The following is an 18,632-nucleotide window of genomic DNA, read 5'->3' as shown; positions in this document are numbered from 1 at the left end:
GTGAAATGTTTCACTATGGAGGGCCACCTCTTGGGAGGCTTGGATGTCAGATCCTGTCTAGTTAGTATGTGATATAACCGTACCTCAGAATTTTCCAGATAGGTCGGGGACCAGAGAAAACAGTAGCCTACAGTCCTCCAGCTGGAGAAATAGGTAGAGCCACGTAAGCTTTTGGGACCTCATTTTGAGTCTTCATTAAATGTAGGACAGTCCCTAAAAGCTTATGTGTCTGTATATCTTGTTTTGTGTTGGTCCATTAAAGGTCCATTTTCCAGTTAATGTATGACAGATGCGCTTAGATAAAGATTCATTAACTTGGGGATGACTGGATCTTGGTTACGCTACCAACACAATCAAACGTTAAATAAACCATAATCATAAACAGTCATATAGTAAATGAAGAAAGCACTGGTAAGCTAACCGTGGATCAATAGGGGAACACCTTTTCAAGCAGAAATTGTCCGTAGACTCCAACAGACCAAGCCCACCATGCTCTTCAATACCCTTCTAAACGTCAGACAAATTGTGCTGATTTACAAACCCTGTTTCTCTAAATTTCCCTTTTCTAACCGCAACATGAAAAAACTGCTTCATCTGTCTGCTGTCGCCTTACGCTTCGCATATTCTCGTGTTTAGGGTCTCTACATGCGATTAATATTTTAGGAAAAGCTTTTTATGGTACACTGTAAGAGAGCAGCAAAGTTCCACGCTTAATAATTTACTTAAAGTTCTTTTCTGCACTTGAGGTTCCGAGTTGAAAGTATGTACAGTCCCTGCTTACTTTCTATTTTCAAAATCCTTCATGAAATAAAAGGCTTTATTGGAGGTCGGCACCATTAGTGCGTTTCTTGTAGCTTGTACATCACACATGAGAACTTGCCATGCCGGCTACCCGTAGACCTCCGTTTTCTGGGGAAGTTGGTTAGTGGGGGGCCAGGACTAGACACGCAGGGGGGGCAAGACTGGCCAGCAATAACGGTAGGGGTAGCCCCAGATGGCATATGTATGGGAGTGGTACAGGAATTGGGTGAGGAGTCGGTGTATTTAAACAGTGCTCCCTCTATCTGGAGCTAGAGGAGAAGGAGCTTTTCAGGTTAAAGAACAGTTTTTTTACAGGCAGGGGAATAGCGTCTGACTATGCCCACTCCCTGCCAACTCTCCACCAAATTCCCCCCACTCCCCAACCTTTAAAGACTGCCTGGGGCTAGCTTCATGCCCACATGTGGCTGAGCCAAACACTGAGAGCTCCTAGGTAGGCTAATTCCGCTGGTCTGTATGACTGGATGCCTACAGCTTTTTTTTTTTAATGCTCATTGTACTACTTCATTAACTTGTTGATTAAAGAGGTTCTTTTCCTGATTTGTCTTGCTCAGTTATACATGTCCCTACTCACCGGGCAGTGATAATGTAGATACGGGCGAGCACGCATACTGGTACTGGCACGAAATTCTGGGGACACAGAGAATGCGGCTGAGCCCTTATTCCGCAACATAACATTGTGGTTGAGCTTGTTGAGATTGATTGCCTCCATCCCTGGTCCCTAAACGTGGCGCTATGAAAATGTTTATTTTTAACTGACGGATACAGAACGCAGACCTAGGGGGGTCTTGCATGCTGTGGACAAATTAACCTAAAATTAGGCTTCTATCCGGATACGGCATTGTCTAACACCTACCTGAAATCTATTTTTGCACTGCAGCTGCAAGGCAATTTCCCCTCATGACTAGACCTATACTTTAAAGCAGCTCTAATGCACTTCTGGATAAGCCCAAATTACAACGTAAAGAACACTGTCAGTGAGCGGCACAGATGTTGTATAATGTTCGCATTAACTGTCTCTGTAGATTAGTCAGCAGTCCTGCTTATCTTACATTACTCCAGTGTTCTGCTATCGTAATATCGAGCTGATGTCATTATTGATTATACCATCTAATTGTTTGGGAATCTTAAGTTTTCAAAAAACAAAAAAAAAATACAGATCTGGATTATCACGCCATTCTTACTTAAGTTTCCCTGAAAGCTTGAAGAAAATATGATTACATAACTTGAATCGATATGGTCTAAGCGGTGACCTAAGGGTCGATATCTGTTGGCAGGACTGAGAGACGAAAAAAATGTTCTGTCTGGCAATGGTTTTCTATGTGTTGAGAGTGCTAGTAAACACGCTTTAGATTCTAGGTCATTTTATTGCCCCAGCAGTAACATTAGCAAAATCACCTATGTTTGTATACGTGGTGGTGTTCATCTGTGGTTGTATTTACCTGCTAAGGAACAGATGATTGTTATTATGCCCTGATATGTAAAGCCATAGAAATCAAAGAGGGTGTCCTTTCTTTTTCACACGTCTGTGTATGTTTATATATGTATGTATGTATGTATGTATGTATGTATGTATGCACACACATTTACTAGCCAACCATCCATGATGATTCAAGTATGTCCAGGGTACAGTGTAGTCGTGCTACCCGTCACTAGTGACAGCTGCTACGCTACCCTCAAATTTTGGTCTTTCACTGACGCAAGAGACCATTACCATGACTGGGGACTGGAATTATCTGAAAGCTACAGACTATTTTAAAGTTAATTTTCACAGTCAAGTTGTGCAAATGAACATCCTAACCTATCTTTTTACTTAAGAGAAGAACTTAAGAATCAGCTATACATCAAATATTAACCACACTAAATCCACCTTGATGGGAATGTTTTTGGAGCGAAGCTCTATATAATTCCATGTATTAATATCTGAAAAGATATTTTGTGAGTTTATCTTCCACACAACATAAAACATAACATTAAAGTTACATTTTAAATGTTCTTTCCTGAAAAATAGAGAGACCTAATAGAAAGCATGGAGGGTAAAGAAAACTTGCTTCCTCATCTAATAATAGTTTCCTGCTGCAGGTTTTCCAAATATGAAAGAACCCGACTTGATATTCATAGATTAAAACAGTATATCACACGGGTATATGGTAGATGTGTTTAGTAAGCAATAGAGTAACTATTTGCTTTCTTATCCGTTATTATTTTTCTAAAATATAAGAAATCTCAATTTATTGTACAATTGTAACAATTAGATATATACATAACATTTGAGTACATGAAAAAACATGGTAAGACACCTTTACTTAATGTGTCACTATTGCCAGATTAGAACCCTTATCTATAGGTTCCACGGCGCTACAGCATGATACAATTATTTATACAATAAACAAGCATTGCCAGTTCTTCTGCATTAGTATGTAAACCATAGTGTTTAGGTGGTAACAATGTTACTGCTGTTTATACGACAGCATAGTGTTTCCTACAACAACCCCAAGATGGCTCCTTGACTCTTGTTTTGACAGTCTGGATAATAAACCCCCCGATAACTGGAACTATAAAAATAAAAAGGAATGAAGAATAGAAAAATACAAAGCTAATATTTAAGTTTACTTACTGGAAAATAATAATTTTTTGAAATAGTGATAATTATGGCTCACCTGAATGATACTTTATCAATAACAATGACCTCTAACATATTAAACACTATTGTAAAGGTGCCTTCTGTTATTACAACCTCTTTTTCATACATGATGACATACAATTACTGTATGATACGTGAATTTCACCTGAGATACAAGTGATGTGTATTTGACCACGTGAGTGGGTATACAATAAAAATGTTGTCATTGTTTCTGACAGTGTTTTCTTAGAAACAGAGCTAGACCGATACAGAAAGCTTGTCTAGCAACAAATAATGCTGATATATGCATCTTAGTGGCCTCAGCCAATCCACTCACCTCCTTCTTCCTTGGTCCTACTCCTTTCTATATTCTATTTATATATTGTCTGTTGAAAAAAAATCTATTTTTGGAGAACTCGTGTCTGAATTCTGTAGGTTTATCGCGCAGGTTCTGCTGTTTTCCGCATGCAATCTGTCTGTAACTGGATCAAGTATTTGTCATTTTATGGTGTAAGCCTTCCAAAATAATTGGGCGTTCTTGAGTGGCATCATGAACATGCTGTTCTCAAATTCTTGCCACGATAACAAACCACGCGCACTGCATGGAACGCCATACGGTCTGGTTTACGTAATGCAATTTGACATATTTAGCTGATGAATGACATCACAAAGTGGCACGGCCGTCTTGATTTCAGACATGATGAGCTGTAGCCTAGCATGCAATTTCTCGATCGATGTGCAATATGATACGCGTGTTAGAGTTCTGCACAAACAACTATAATGTGATATTACACTGATCTATATGTGTAATCACAAAAACCCAATGCATGCAATATTCTCCCCAAATTCAGCTAACATCTCTATGCCGACTTCACTCTTTTCACAGGAAACAATGAACGGCCAGAAAACAGTACAAAAGAACCATGGCTCCTATGCTAAGTGACACATTTCCCAAATCAGCCAGTTTCATGATCAGCTCCTTGCAGCCAGAGTTTTCTTATCAAGGTTCATAGGACAGACGATTTCTATATATTTTTTCTGTGTAACACATACAGATCTATGCATACTACGTGGCCCTCTTCAAAGGCTTACCTGTACGTTATTTGACAGCAAAGCCTGCAGCACAGGTATGTATAATGTAATATACAGAAGGCCTATCTAGCACAGGTGCATGGGGGGTATGTATATGCAATGTATATATTACACATTATATGCAGGTGCATGGCTAGGAAGAGATCACATACAGTGTAGGAATTCCATTATTTACATCTCTCTCTATATATATACATATGTGCATCCATATATACACACACACACACAATACATGAAATGTGAAATGAATATTATTGGGGAGGTGTAGAACATTTCACAGGCAAAATAATGTACTGTGTCTACATAAGCATGACGCCCCGCAATGCATTATGTGCATTATTCATTGTGGATATATCGATGTATGTTGTGTATGTTACACATATGGATTCCAGCACATGACACAGTAATGCATGTTGCAGAAGCACATATCATTATTCATCACTGTGGCACAGCACGGTGCCGTTACCCCGCCGCATGCTATTCCCCGAGGCGCTGCTGTCACAGGCTCTCATCTGTCTGCCCGCCGACCTACCTCTACAATGAAGGTCTTCTCCTCACCGAACACCGAGACCACGAAAAACTGCAGGAAACAGGTTTTGATACAAAATCCCAGAAGCTTCGGTTTCCGTCTCTTAATTCCAGTTTCAGCCATAACGGTGGCTCTTTTGGGGAATGAGGTCTCACGTCTGCATTGAGCTCAGGGCATCACATGCACGCCCGGGAGGTAAAGCCGCGTCCCCCCCGGCACCTGTTTGTGGGACGCGCCTTTATTTGGGATGCATTGCTCCCCGAGGTGCCGCGCCCAGGGCAGGAGGCTTGGCGGAGGACTGCTAAGGAAGCCAGGGCCGCGCTATATGTATGACAGGTGAGGCGCCCATCCCCGGGACGATAACGGGGAGGGGCGGGCTGACCTCGGCGTACCGAACCCCCTGCGCTGCTCACATCACACGGCGGCTTCTCATAGTAGCGAGCGGGGTGAGGGGGATAAAATGCCTTAGTAACAGGCGCACCGAGCAAGAGAGTCACTCGGCGCGGGCCAATGGGAGAGCAGGGGCGGGGCCAGAGGATGCGCGCTGGTCCCTCTATCACTGGGAGGATAAGGATGCTCTTGCTCCACAGTGAGTGAGATACCTCCACATGCACCTCGCCAGGTGCCCTCTTTAGGAGGAGCTCAAAATCCCGCCTTCCAAAAATATGTTCTATTTGTATATGGGGTGGGCTGGCCCACTTGGCTATGGGGAAGTTGCCCTAGGCCCATCCAAAATATTTTAAACAAGACCAGTCTGACTCGTACTTGGCCTACCCCGGGAGTAGGGAATGCGTAACGTGATGTTATGTGACCCTGTGGTGGAAAAAAATCTATAGCTTTAGATGTAGGTGGCACATATGTAGACCTGTATAGAACTGTGTTTTTATTAATGAGGGGGCAAGGAGTTAAATGGACCTGACCCAGGGTCACCAGAACCTTCACATAGTCCATCTATATTGTTATGGTATTTATAATAAACCTTTTTGCGTTTGCTTAAAGCCTGAGATTGTTCGTACTTCCCACCGTCTGTTGTGAAGTAGGTGCTCCAAAGTGATAGAGGAAAGGAGCGACTTTGGCAAAGATGATACCTTTATTGGCTAACAGACGTATAATGGATTGCAAGCTTTCAAGACTATCTAGGTCTCTTCTTCAACCATACTATCTGAAGAAGAAACCTAGATAGTCTCTTGCAATCTGTTATACGACAGTTAGCCAATGAAGGTATCGTCTTTGCCAAAGTCGCTCTCCCCCTTTCTATGGCTAACACGGTATCAGAAGTCTTAAGGGACGGGTGGTGGCCAAAAGACACAACCCCAAATAGCCCATTTGTTTAGCCGATGTAAATTGCCTCAGACAGCTCTGAATCTCTGAAACAGGTGGATCTTGGTTTTTACAATAAAATGTCTGCTTCCTTGTATGATGACGATTGTTGTCCTTAAAGTCCGGAGTCCCAGTCAGTCTTACCAACGAAGAATGCGTGTTGAGTTAGTTTGTAAGTGGAGATGTGTGCTTCTGCTGTTGCATTTACTTATTAATTCATGAATCCCCTGGGCTACTCTGATGTCAAGATTTTTGGGTCACTACCTGAAACCTGCTGATGTGGTTTCGCTGCAGCTTCACATGAATTCAAGGACTTTAGGCAGCGTTTGAACTCTGGATTTATTCTTGCGTTTTGCAGTTAATGATTCTGGGTCAAAGTATCCTTGTTTTTACCTATTTCCATAGCAATATAGGCAAAGATTGCCATTTAAATAACTCCAGCATTGACTACAGCCGTTATTTTAACTTAGAGGAGGGCTATTTAGGTGTTTTCAAAAATGTTATTTGAAATATTTTACATGGTTGGAGGGGAGAAACTCGGTTCATCCTTATTTCGCCAGGACTAACATCACCAAAAAACATTTGGATATCCTATTCCAAAATAATGGGCAATAATACAGAGTTCCTCCTGCCTTTTCACAAGATGTTGGAATGTTTCTGTGGGCATTTGTGGCCGTTCATCCGGTAGAGAGAGTATTTGTGAGGTCAGACACTGATGTTGGACGAGAAGGCCTGGCTCCCAATCAACCTTCCAGTTCCTCCCAAAGGTGTTCGATGGGGTTGAGGTCAGGGCTCTGTGCGGCCGGCCAAGTTCTTCCAAACTCATCCAACTGTCTTTACGGACCTAGCTTTGTGCACTGGGGCACAGTCATGCTGCATGGATAGAAAAGGGCCTTCCCCAAACCGTTCCCACAAGGTTGGAAGCATATAGTTGATTAAAATGACTTTGTATGCCGAAGCATTAACATTACCCTTCACTGGATCATTAAGGGGCTCAAACCCTGAAAAATAGACCAAGCCCAATTTACCTCCTCCACTAAACTTGACAGCAGGCACCAAGCTTCTCCGGGCATCTGCCAAACCTATATCCGTCCATCAGACGAGATATCATTTTCAATACTTACAAAAGTGACACCGTGGAAATGGAAAGCCACCATGCAGCCATCACATGCATTAAAGTACACATGATGGTTGAAGTGTCCCTTTTAAGAGCATCAGCCGCTGCAGTCACATGTATAGTACACACATAAGTAAATGCTCCATCTATATAAATAATTACTAAATCAAACTCATGTTTGTCCAGCAAGTATTGAATTTACCTTATAAACAGTCCATGGAATTAATAGACATTAGGAGCAAAGAGAGAGAGAGGTTCTGCCGCCGTTCAGACCTCAGAGAGTATTGTGTACAGGGCAGGAGACCCCATCTCAAGAAGGATATCGACATTCTAGAGCAGGGGTCCTCAAACTGCGGCCCTCCAGCTGCTGCAGGACTACATCTCCCATACTCCTCAGCCAGCCCCTTAGCTGAAGGAGCATTATGGGAGATGTAGTCCTGCAGCAGCTGGAGGGCCGCAGTTTGAGGACCCCTGTTCTAGAGAGTTCAGAATGAACTAAAATGATAAATGGTATGCAGGATAAAAATAGCAGGAAAGAGATTTCAATGTGTAGAAACTGTAGAGAGGGGAGACGTGATAGAAACATTTAAATACTTTAAAGAAGTTTACCAAAATAGAGGAGATACAATGTAAAACATGCACCGGATTGGCATAAATCTATCCGGAATCTAAGACAAGATCAAGGAAAAACGAGAAGACTAGACTGACTAAACGGTTCTTCTCTGCCATCAAATTCTATGTTTAACGCAAATCTCATCACATGATTTAATCATAAAAATAAAGAAGCATTATTTCTCTAAATATGCCAAACCACATAGCAAAAGTTCAAAAAGTAACTTTTTGTAATTTTCTCCAAAAGAAGTGTTTGTAATATACATGCAGCCCAATGTATGTGAGAAAACACAACGTATTGCAGGGCAGACACACAGAAAAAGGGGTTATTTTTAGAAGTATTTGAAAGAAACACAAGTATGACATCAGCACTGAGATTTATGAAATGTGGTAAAGTGAACTCTGTGTTTTGGGCGTGTTCGTCATCCAAGACATATAACCTTCAGAGGCTTCACGCCTTCAGCTGACGAGCTCGCAAACATGAAAACGCTTCGCTCTTCTTACACGCTGCTGGTATGTACAACTTACTCTTAAAGAAAATAATAGAAATGTATTTTTTTTTTGTTCCAAAACATATCCAGACTTCATTAATTCTTTTATCCCATCCTGCTCTGAGCAGAGAGCCGGCAGATATACAGGGGAAGGGTGAAAAGTTGCGTGCATTTTGGTTAAACAGACAAACTTTCCAACCTATAAAAGCAGACACTTATATGATTAACCGGTTTAAAATAGGCATGGGATGTATCATTGGGCTTATTCACTACACAGGGATTTATACGCGAGTTACAATATTTCACCACTTTAATGTATGATGAAGGACTTACCCCAGCATAGATCCATTTCTGCTTTATCCATTTCATGCAGTTATTATTATATATTATGTATGTCTCAAATGTATTATAATATTATAATATTACATTTTCTTACAAATATATTGGCCAAGAATATATTGATTTATCTTATATGTAACATGCAAACTCTCTCACTGTAACTCTGTTTAGTGAATAATCACAATTTGTTTCTTAACAATTCTTCGAGACTTACTTTTGAGTTCCTTACCTTTTGTTAAGGGATAATTGTTGTGTTATATTGCGCAGCAGAATATTATTATTATAATTTTTTTTAATAATAATAGTAAATGCTGTCTAACTGCGTTATAGGGAGGCAGGTATTTCCCTGGGGCTTCTGAAGCCATGGATTAACTCATTAGGTAGTCTAATCAAAGTAAGCAGGGCCCGTTCTCTGCAGCTTTGATGGCCGCACCAAGAATGGGATCCCCTAAATGTTGACTTCTGTCACAAATAACGGGCGTTCCATATGGAACAGATGATTGCCCGGTCACCAGGATAAAGCGTGTTTTGCGTAATGGCTTTGCTGTTGTTATTATACTTTCATGTGAGGATTATTACCAATTGCTAAACGTTATAATAATATTGGAAAACAATCTCTGTATACGTCAGCAATGTACCGGTAAAACCCAGGCTTATCCGCATGATGTTTAAGAGTTTTTTGGCGAGATAATTTCTGAGGTTATGGATGAGCAGCACACGGCAGCTCCCATTTTTGAATCGGACCGGAGGTGGTAGAAATTGTACTGGTGGTGACTGACGGGGGCGGCAGACAGGGTCAAGGCAGGTAAAGATTTTGTGGGCTTGCCTTGGGCAGGACTTATACTTCATCTAGTAGTAAGGACAGCTATTTCAGCTAAGGGGCAGTGCCGGCTGTCAAACCTCATTGAGATGCGTCGTTAGATTGCTGGACACTTTCAATGAAGCCAAGTCAACAACTGGAGGAGAAGCAAGAGGTGTCCCCCTAGCACCATCTAAAAAGAGATAAAAATAAAGACAAGAAAACCAAAACGCCGATATCCATAGTGGGAAATCTGTTTGAAGGCATGTTTAGAGATGCTGCCAGGACTTTTTTCCAGGTAATAATATTATTACACATCTTTAACATGGATTGATGGGTGATAGGTCACGTCAAACGAACTTACTGGCTTTTTAAGAAATGGTAAGTTTCAATCTAGATCAAAGTAATCCAATGGATGTAATATACAAAAATTTTGATACCGTGCCACACAATTGGTTACTGAGTGAAAGGCATATTAGATTGGAAAAATGATTTGTACTTGGGTAGGGAGCTGATTGAAAGACAGATTATAGACGGTCGTTGTGAACGGCCCTTTTTCCAGCTGGACAAAGGTTATAAGAGGAGCGCCTCTTTCATCCCTGGGCCGATTCATTTATTTATGAAGTAATGTATCAATTTTTGCAGAAGTATTTCCTTATGTGAGGTCATAAAAGTCTGAACAGGATGCCATTTCTCTGCAATGAGATTTCCACAAAATGGGAGAATGTGGCAGGTAACTGGCAGATGTGTTTTAATATAGATAAATGTAAAATGACGCACTTGGGTAATGGAAAATAAAAATACTAATTATCCTCCAAACGGTTATGTGTTGGGTAAACCCTCCATGGAAAAGGATTTGGGTGTTCTTGTTGACAATAGACTGTAGCGGTGCACAATATCAGGCAGCTGTCCATAAGGCATGCATTAAAAGGGGAATAGGTTTAGGAGATCAGAACATAATGTTGCCTCTTTATAAGTCATTGGTGAAACGAACATCCAGAATATGCAGTGGAGTTTTGGGAGCCAGTACAAAAAAGGACATACTGGAAATAGAATGGGTTCAGAGAAGGGGTACAAAAATGATTAAAGCAATGGAAATACAGTGTGGGAATACATAAACATGAATGCGATAGACATAGGGTTCTGCTGGACACAAGGCAAGACCAAGGATCAAGCAAGGTTTGGCCTCTTACAGCAGGTCAAACAAAATGTCACGGGCATATGGGTCAAATGTTTCTCTGTCATTAAATTCCATGCTTCTGTTGCCTGTAAAAGGATATCCTAAAACCCCAGAACCTGTCTGCTCCACCCGTTATATTTAATTATATTTTTAGTTCACCTTTCCGACTGGTTTATGAGCTGATTCACTGCACTCATCACTAGATGGAATTCTTTTAGGCAGATCATCGAATGGTTAACGTTACACATAAACCCTCCCGGCTCGTCCAGGTATTGTAATCGGAGGCACCTTTGCGGCTTCATGTAATTATTTTGTATTAGACCAAAACAAGCATGCTGCTTACATTACAAGATTTTCACTTGTTTAGCCAACATCGTACCGATATAAAACATGTGTATAGATCAAACAAGGAAATGAGTCAGTTACCCAAAACAAGACACAAAGTCGCTTGTTACAAATAATCCCAACTTCAGGATTCACAGGCTCTAAAGCCCATCATTTCCTAATAATTGTTGTTTATTAACCATTGCAACTACTGTGAATACTTTGTAATAAAAGTGGATACATTCTTTGTATCCTTTCTCATTGGTAACAGACCGGTATATTTTCCTGGGTATTTGTTAGCTGGCATTGCTAATTTCTAGCAGATGTACAGATCAAAAGACGATAACAAGACATTTACTGGAATTGAGTCGCAAACCCAAAGATAAAATGTTTCTCAGCAGCTCCCTTGGGATGCTCTCTGGTGCTCACCCGCTGGGAACCTACTTTCTAATAAATTGGACTATTTTGTTTTTCCATCTTTTAGAGCAATAACCTGTATGAAGCCCTGCCCAGCGATGATTCAGATTTTGAGTGTATCGAGTACCCTGAGGTCGAGACACAAAAATCTACCGGAAAACCTACCGAGGAGCCATATGAACCCGTTTTGGTTGGGAACAGTCAGATTTTAACAAATGAACACATCAAGAAGGTAGGGGTGACTCCACCGGTTGTGTTGTTCCTTTAAATGTATTCGTTTTTTTCTTAATTATTATTTATTTATATATTTATTTTAGCGTAAACATCTTATTATTCACAGATTGGCCAACATTTGCCGCCAAGGGTTGTGGGATATCCCATGAGACTTCTTTACAGCACAGAAAAACACGGTTTCAGTCTGAGGACCATGTACAGAACCATGAATGCTATCAGCTCACCAGTTCTTCTGGTCATCAAGGATAATGAAGGACAGGTAATAACTGCCACAGTTTATGTTAAGTTCTTATGTTTACATTTTTCCTGCATTATTTAATTAGAGGGATCATTGTTTTATATTGCTTGTATCATGGATTATAGATTATTCACATTGGCAGCCCTTTGTTCAACCTGCTTCTTACCTTCTAAAGTTCTTACTGTAAGACTGGAGTGTGAGTGGGGTTGTAAGTGTAATAATCTTACAAAACTAATGGCTCCAGGTCACTTTCATGCAAATACAACAAAGGAAGGTGAATAAGAAGAACATCATAGCTTCTTCTGGTTCTTCAGAAAACTGCTTACCCACCATGCATCCCCTGTTCCTGGCGTCCCCTCGCCCAGATATCTCCTGCTGTCCTTCTGTGCTGCCTACATGGACAGAGACCAAAATGGGAACATCGTTATGATGTCATAAGTCAAGAAGTCCTACTCAGCCATTAGGGAAATCAGCACGAGGCAGATGAATACAGTGAAAAGGTCTATTTTCTTTTAGGGCTCCCATAATCGACACACATCCATGGCGCCCTCTCAGATGGCTGCAGCCTGCGGCGTATGGTTGCTGATAAAACATCAAAAAAATCTACTAGAAACTCCAAAGAGTTGTACTGTTAGGAGCACAGCCAACACTATATACACTATATATCTATACCCGACTCATCCCTTCTGATTTATATATCTATTTTACATTTACATGATTTACAAGTTTATATGAACAAATTACAATAAGGTAACCATATTGTATATTAAATTTTAGAGTTATAATTCTATAATGCAGCACCTCAGGAGTCAATCATTTACAGGATGTCCTTGAATTCCTGATATTTTCCATAAACTGTTATTGTATACAATATTATTATTGAAGGCGACTCAAAGTTAATCTGCTTTGTTCTAAAGATTCTATTTAAATGCCTATATATATATATATATATATATATATATATATATATATATATATAGTGATTGTGGTTCGAAATTCAGTGCCCCAGGCAGGATCCTTGGAAATATTTGTATATTAAACTACTTTGAATACAAAGCTTTTATTGCTTGCACAGTGAATCTAACTTGGTGCCGTGCGTTCTAAAAATACATCATGCCAGAACATGATGTCATAGCCAAATGCTCAGCATAGAGTATGAAGCAATATTATTATTATTATTATCCTTTATTTATAAAGCGCCCACAGATTCCGCAGCGCTGTACAAAGAAGAATATGGGGTGAAGGTCTCTTATCTGCCATCAAACTCCATGTTTTTGTATAACTCTTGTTACTGTGTGGGGATGGCTTTTGTGAGTGTTGTTACTTTCAACAGTGAGTGTACTTTGGACATTTATCCCTCTTGCAGTATCTGTCACCCTTTTCCACCTCTGTTGTTTTGCATCAGATTGTAGCGTTTGATAAGGTGCCGTTGTATATAAACCAGATGTATCTCGTTACTAAACAACTATTTCACCATAACCTCAAACTACAAATAAAGCCGAAGAGTATAATATATCCCTGTAAAAGTCTAGAATTGGCCATTTTCTTCAAATTCTTTTCCCTGAATGTTAATCTCTTGCAGGTATTTGGGGTTTTCTCCTCTGCTGAGCTGCAGGCCAGGTCAACTTTCTATGGAACTGGTGAAACCTTTCTATTTAGTTTCTCACCAGAGCTCAAGGTAAATAAACCGAGGGCGAAAGGGCTTTGCATTTCTTTGTTTTTATGGAAACTACGATGAAAACGTCAGTCAGATGCATTTTATATATTTCTTTGTGCCCAAAGGTGTTCCGGTGGACAGGTGATAATACATTATTTGTGCGGGGGGACACACATTCGCTGTCATTTGGAGGAGGCAGATGGTAAGGACTTCCATGCATCGTCCTGAGTGGAACCCCAGCCAGAGTGTAACTTGATGACTTCAACTCACAATAAGTTCTAAACCAAGCTTTAACGAGGCTTTGTGGGATTTGGGGACATTATTGTCCCATTAACATGATATCTAGACTTATGGCATCTAAAGGGCTTATCATACATGAAGATTCTTTGGTGTATTTTGCTAAACCTTTGAGTTCTTGGGGAAAAAAAAGATTAAAATAGACAATTTCAATCTGATCTTTTCTCCCTTGCAGCGGTAATTTTGGTCTATGGCTGGATGAAGATTTGTATCACGGAAGAAGCCAGAGGTGTGAAACATTTAACAATGACATACTGTCCACCAGTGAGCAGTTCCACATCCATAACCTTGAGGTGTGGGCATTTACCTGACACTCGGCAGCTGCCTTCTCCGTCCATATATCGTACTATATCATCGTGAGCAGTATTACAGGAATTTAGCTGGTCAAAACATTGTAGTGTGAAAATAACTCAAAATTCAGTTTAAACAGCGAATTTAAACATCAACAAAATTAATTATGAAAACAATAATCAACGGACCTATGAAAACCGAGAGGAATTCTGGTAGATCCAAGACTTTCTATTACCTTTACTGAGCGACACCATGCCAGTATAGTTATCTGCAGGCCAAGTTCAATGTTCAGCAGATTAACAATCGACGGTGGTTCCTTAATAAGGTTGAAAGAAGTCTAAAGTTCATTCCATTGTTTTATTTTTGTGTATATTCCACAAGATAAAAACAGCAGCCGCCGATCTCTCCAGCAGCTGGACAAGCCGGACCGAGTCTCTGAGGCGAGAGATGCATAACTCGGGACACATGCCTGGGGAAAATTTGGCCAGGACAGTGCCTTAAAAATCGGGACTGGCCGAGCAAAGTCGGGACAGTTGGCAAGTATGCAAATGTTAATTTGCATGTGCCACCGCAGAGTGATTTCACAAAGAGAAAGAGTGGTGAAGTTTAGAGACATAGAAACATTAAACCTGCCGGCGGATCGGCCCCATTTGGCCCCATTCAGTCTGCCTATTTTTCCTGCTGTAAAGACTCAAAGTCTTAAACAATGCAAACATTTTGTGTCTAAGCGCAGATTGTATGGATTTGTTGACGATGTATCGCTTACACAGCACCAGGTTCACACCGAATAACAAATATATTCTTCTTCCCACTTTCCCATAAGTCGGGTGGCGGAGCTCCACGCGAAGCCGGCGCACATTGCTGTACCCTATACCTGCAGATAATAATTGCCCCATACCAGAAAGCGTTATTACCCAACAAGTTGTACAATAAAATCTACCCGGTCTTTTCTCAATTCAGAATAAATGGCTAAAGAGAATTGAATTGTCTCCACAATTGCTTTGTTATCTCTACGTTCCTCCAAGACTCTTTATTATTGGAATGTTGCTGTATATTAATGTATGCAGAGAGAGTCATGCATTCATTCATTCATTCATTCACTGTAATGTCAGTGTATTTAGACAGTGCGGCTGTTTGCTGTCTGTTCCCACAGCATTCTGGGTATTGTAGTCCTATCGCAATAAGATGCTATTATCATAAGCAGAGCAGGACTACAATTCCCAGAATTCCCGGAGCTGACATTTCTCCCTGGACTTTTAAATCAATCTTCTGTACGCACAAAGGGTTCATCTGGATCAGGTAGGCCGGCGGCTTTTATTTCTGTGGGCGGCAGATATTTGTCCGTTTACCGTTTCTGTCCTCCGTGCTCTTTCCTCCTCACCGGGGCTGCCACCGAGTTACATGACAGGAAGTAAAAAGAAATCCTCACAATCAATCACCACACAATCAATCACCACACAATCACCTCACAATAAATCACCTCACAACCACCACACAGTTACCTCACAAGCTGCTCTCCTACACACCGAGTGATGCCGTCATTCCCGCGGCCCGCGGGTGACCATGAAATCCTTATTATTATTATTTACTGAGGAATGTTTGGAATTAATGTTTTATTAAAATATAAAATATATAAATGTTTTTCAGATTTATTGTAAATAAAACTTTGCTCACAAAATATTTTTCCCACAAATACCTGCCCTGTGACCCCCATTTCAGGTTAATATTCATTTAAAATTAAATAAAGTTATAATGTATTTTTATTATTATTTATTATGATAACAGAACATTATTTAAATGTTTACAACCAGAAATATCCAATGCATTTTAAGATGCGTACTAACACACGTGTACTACCACATTGACACACACACGTGTACTACCACATTGACACACCTGAGTAATACCTAAATCCTGGACTGATAGGTGTGCCTTGAGGAAAAGGGGTTGAGGAGCACTACAGTAACACACACTTACACAAACACACAGTAACACACACTTACACAAACACAGTAACACACACTTACACACACATACACAAACACACAGTAACACACACACATACATACATCCACAAACACACACTTACACGGTAACATACATACATCCACAAACACACAGTAACACACTCATACGGCAACATACACACAGTAACACACACATACGGCAACATACATACATCCACAAACACACAGTAACACACATACATCCACACACAGTAACACACACATACAGTCACATACATACATCCACAAACACACAGTAACACACACATACAGTCACATACATACATCCACAAACACACAGTAACACACACATACAGTCACATACATACATCCACAAACACACAGTAACACACACATACAGTCACATACATACATCCACAAACACACAGTAACTCACACATACGGTAACATACATACATCCACAAACACACAGTAACACACACATACAGTCACATACATCCACAAACACACAATAACACAAACACACAGTAACACATACATACAGTCACATACATCCACAAACACACAGTAACACATACATACAGTAATATATTTGCAAACATAAAAAATAGATTACTTACCTTAAGGAGAAGCTGCAGCAGGTGGTCCTGTGGGTGGTCTGTAATCAGCCAGAGGCAGGAAAGCACTCAGTGGGAGCTCTTTCTGCGCATGTGTACAGGAGGTCCCAGACCCCCAGAGAACCCTCGCAGGAGCCAGCACTGGAGCTGCAGCCTCCCTCCATTCATTCATTTACGGGGGGGGGGATTGTAGAGGGAGCACTCAGCTCTCATATGTCTATAAAGTGCGTATGGTGGCCGGAGTGCCCCCTTAATGCGAGGAGGCAGAGTTTGCTGCACACAATAATTATAGAGAAAAAGTGTGTAAGACATCGTACACCCCGCATCCCCGGCCCCCACGTGTGCCACCTTCTGACATGTGCAGGTTATTGCTGACATCATAATTGTCCTCACCTTGGGACACTAAAGGCGTGCGTTGATTCCGTGCCCAGAGGTGCAGCCTTAGTAAAGATTTATTACATTTATTACATTATTTACTAAAGGTCTGACGCAGAGGTCTCTGTTTCTACTAAATGAGAGAAGTGACCCAACGGGGAGGAAAAACCACGGAAACGCTGCTCACCTGTAGGTTTCTAATACATAGGTAATGATGATTGAATCTGTCAGTACATGGCTTTATTTAACGTGCCGAATGGTAATACGCAGGATCTGGGAAACGCCATTAAACCGACGGAGTAATACGAGAGAAGCTGCGAGATTCCCGGAGAGGATGGGGGCTCTGTAGCCGTAGGGGGGGGCTCTGTAGCCGTAGGGGCTGCCATCGCGTTATCATATTTTTGGGAAGTATGGAATTTTCACTTCTTTTCCCAACTAGTTCTATATCCCTTTAATCGTCTCTCCTATTTTGTCAAAAGTTCAATGGATTTGGGGAAAAAAACATAAATCCCGCCACCTCCAAAATGGTCGTAATTATTATATCTTTTTTTTCCCAACAGGCTTAACCATGAAGAACAAAGGAGCGGATTCTTAAAAAAGCAGAGAGAAAGGGCAGACGATCAGCACGATGGAGAATAAAAGCTCCGCTGCGTCCTTTGAACATAAATCCCATAACTCTGTCCCTGCGGGAAACGATGAAGCGGTGCCAGGAGATGGCGAGGACGAATCGCGAAGACGTTTGTGGGAAGCACAGGTCACGGAGAGCCACCCGTCGCTACAAACCCCCGGCATAAAAGCAAAGAGACTCTCATACACGACCGTGAGCAAGGACCTCCAGGAATCGCTGACCTGTAAAGAAGAAACACATTTAAAAGACAAACCGTATGCGTGTGCCGTGTGCCAAAAAATGTTCGCCCAGAAGTCCAACCTCATGACTCACTTCAGGGTCCACACGGGCTCCAGACCATACGTGTGCACCGAGTGCGGGAAGAGCTTCAGCACCAGCTCCAACGCCGTGGCACACCAAAGGGTCCACACGGGAGAACGGCCGTACAGCTGCGGCGAATGTGGGAAAAAGTTCAGCATCAGCTCCAATCTGGTAACGCATCAAAGAGTTCACACGGGAGAGAGACCCTACGGGTGCGCCGAGTGCGGCAAAACGTTTACGCACCGCTCCAACCTCGTCATTCATCAGCGCGCTCATTCCGGCCAACAGCCCTACGTGTGTGTAGAATGCGGAAAGCATTTCACTCATAGTTCACGTCTCGTCGCACACCAGAAAATTCATAGATAA

The 18,632-nt window shown here is 41.3% G+C and overlaps 3 protein-coding genes across 3 annotated transcripts in view; 2 read left to right on the top strand and 1 right to left on the bottom strand.

Moving 5' to 3' along the window:
* Nucleotides 1–5,446, bottom strand: part of MMP24 (matrix metallopeptidase 24) — a 43,983-nt gene extending 38,537 nt beyond the window's left edge. The window contains exon 1 of the mRNA XM_053453472.1: nt 5,067–5,446. Coding sequence (XP_053309447.1) covers nt 5,067–5,186 — 120 coding nt within the window. The 5' untranslated portion in view covers nt 5,187–5,446. The remainder of the gene's footprint in view (nt 1–5,066) is intronic.
* Nucleotides 5,447–9,625: 4,179 nt separating this feature from the next.
* Nucleotides 9,626–14,539, top strand: TLDC2 (TBC/LysM-associated domain containing 2). Its single transcript, XM_053453988.1, has 6 exons — nt 9,626–10,039; nt 11,730–11,894; nt 12,003–12,155; nt 13,717–13,812; nt 13,917–13,993; nt 14,264–14,539. The coding sequence occupies exons 1-6, from the start codon at nt 10,007–10,009 to the stop codon at nt 14,397–14,399; spliced, it is 660 nt and encodes a 219-aa protein (XP_053309963.1). The 5' UTR covers nt 9,626–10,006; the 3' UTR covers nt 14,400–14,539.
* Nucleotides 14,540–14,634: 95 nt separating this feature from the next.
* LOC128470930 (gastrula zinc finger protein XlCGF49.1-like) lies at nt 14,635–18,632 on the top strand. Its single transcript, XM_053452781.1, has 2 exons — nt 14,635–15,678; nt 17,899–18,632. Exon 2 carries the CDS (start codon nt 17,967–17,969, stop codon nt 18,630–18,632), a length of 666 nt encoding a protein of 221 aa, XP_053308756.1. The 5' UTR covers nt 14,635–15,678; nt 17,899–17,966.

Source organism: Spea bombifrons, chromosome 13, assembly GCF_027358695.1.
Source record: "Spea bombifrons isolate aSpeBom1 chromosome 13, aSpeBom1.2.pri, whole genome shotgun sequence".
NCBI lineage: Eukaryota > Metazoa > Chordata > Amphibia > Anura > Pelobatidae > Spea > Spea bombifrons.
Note: the sequence above shows the minus strand (reverse complement) of the source record. Positions and strands in the feature narration are given on the sequence as shown.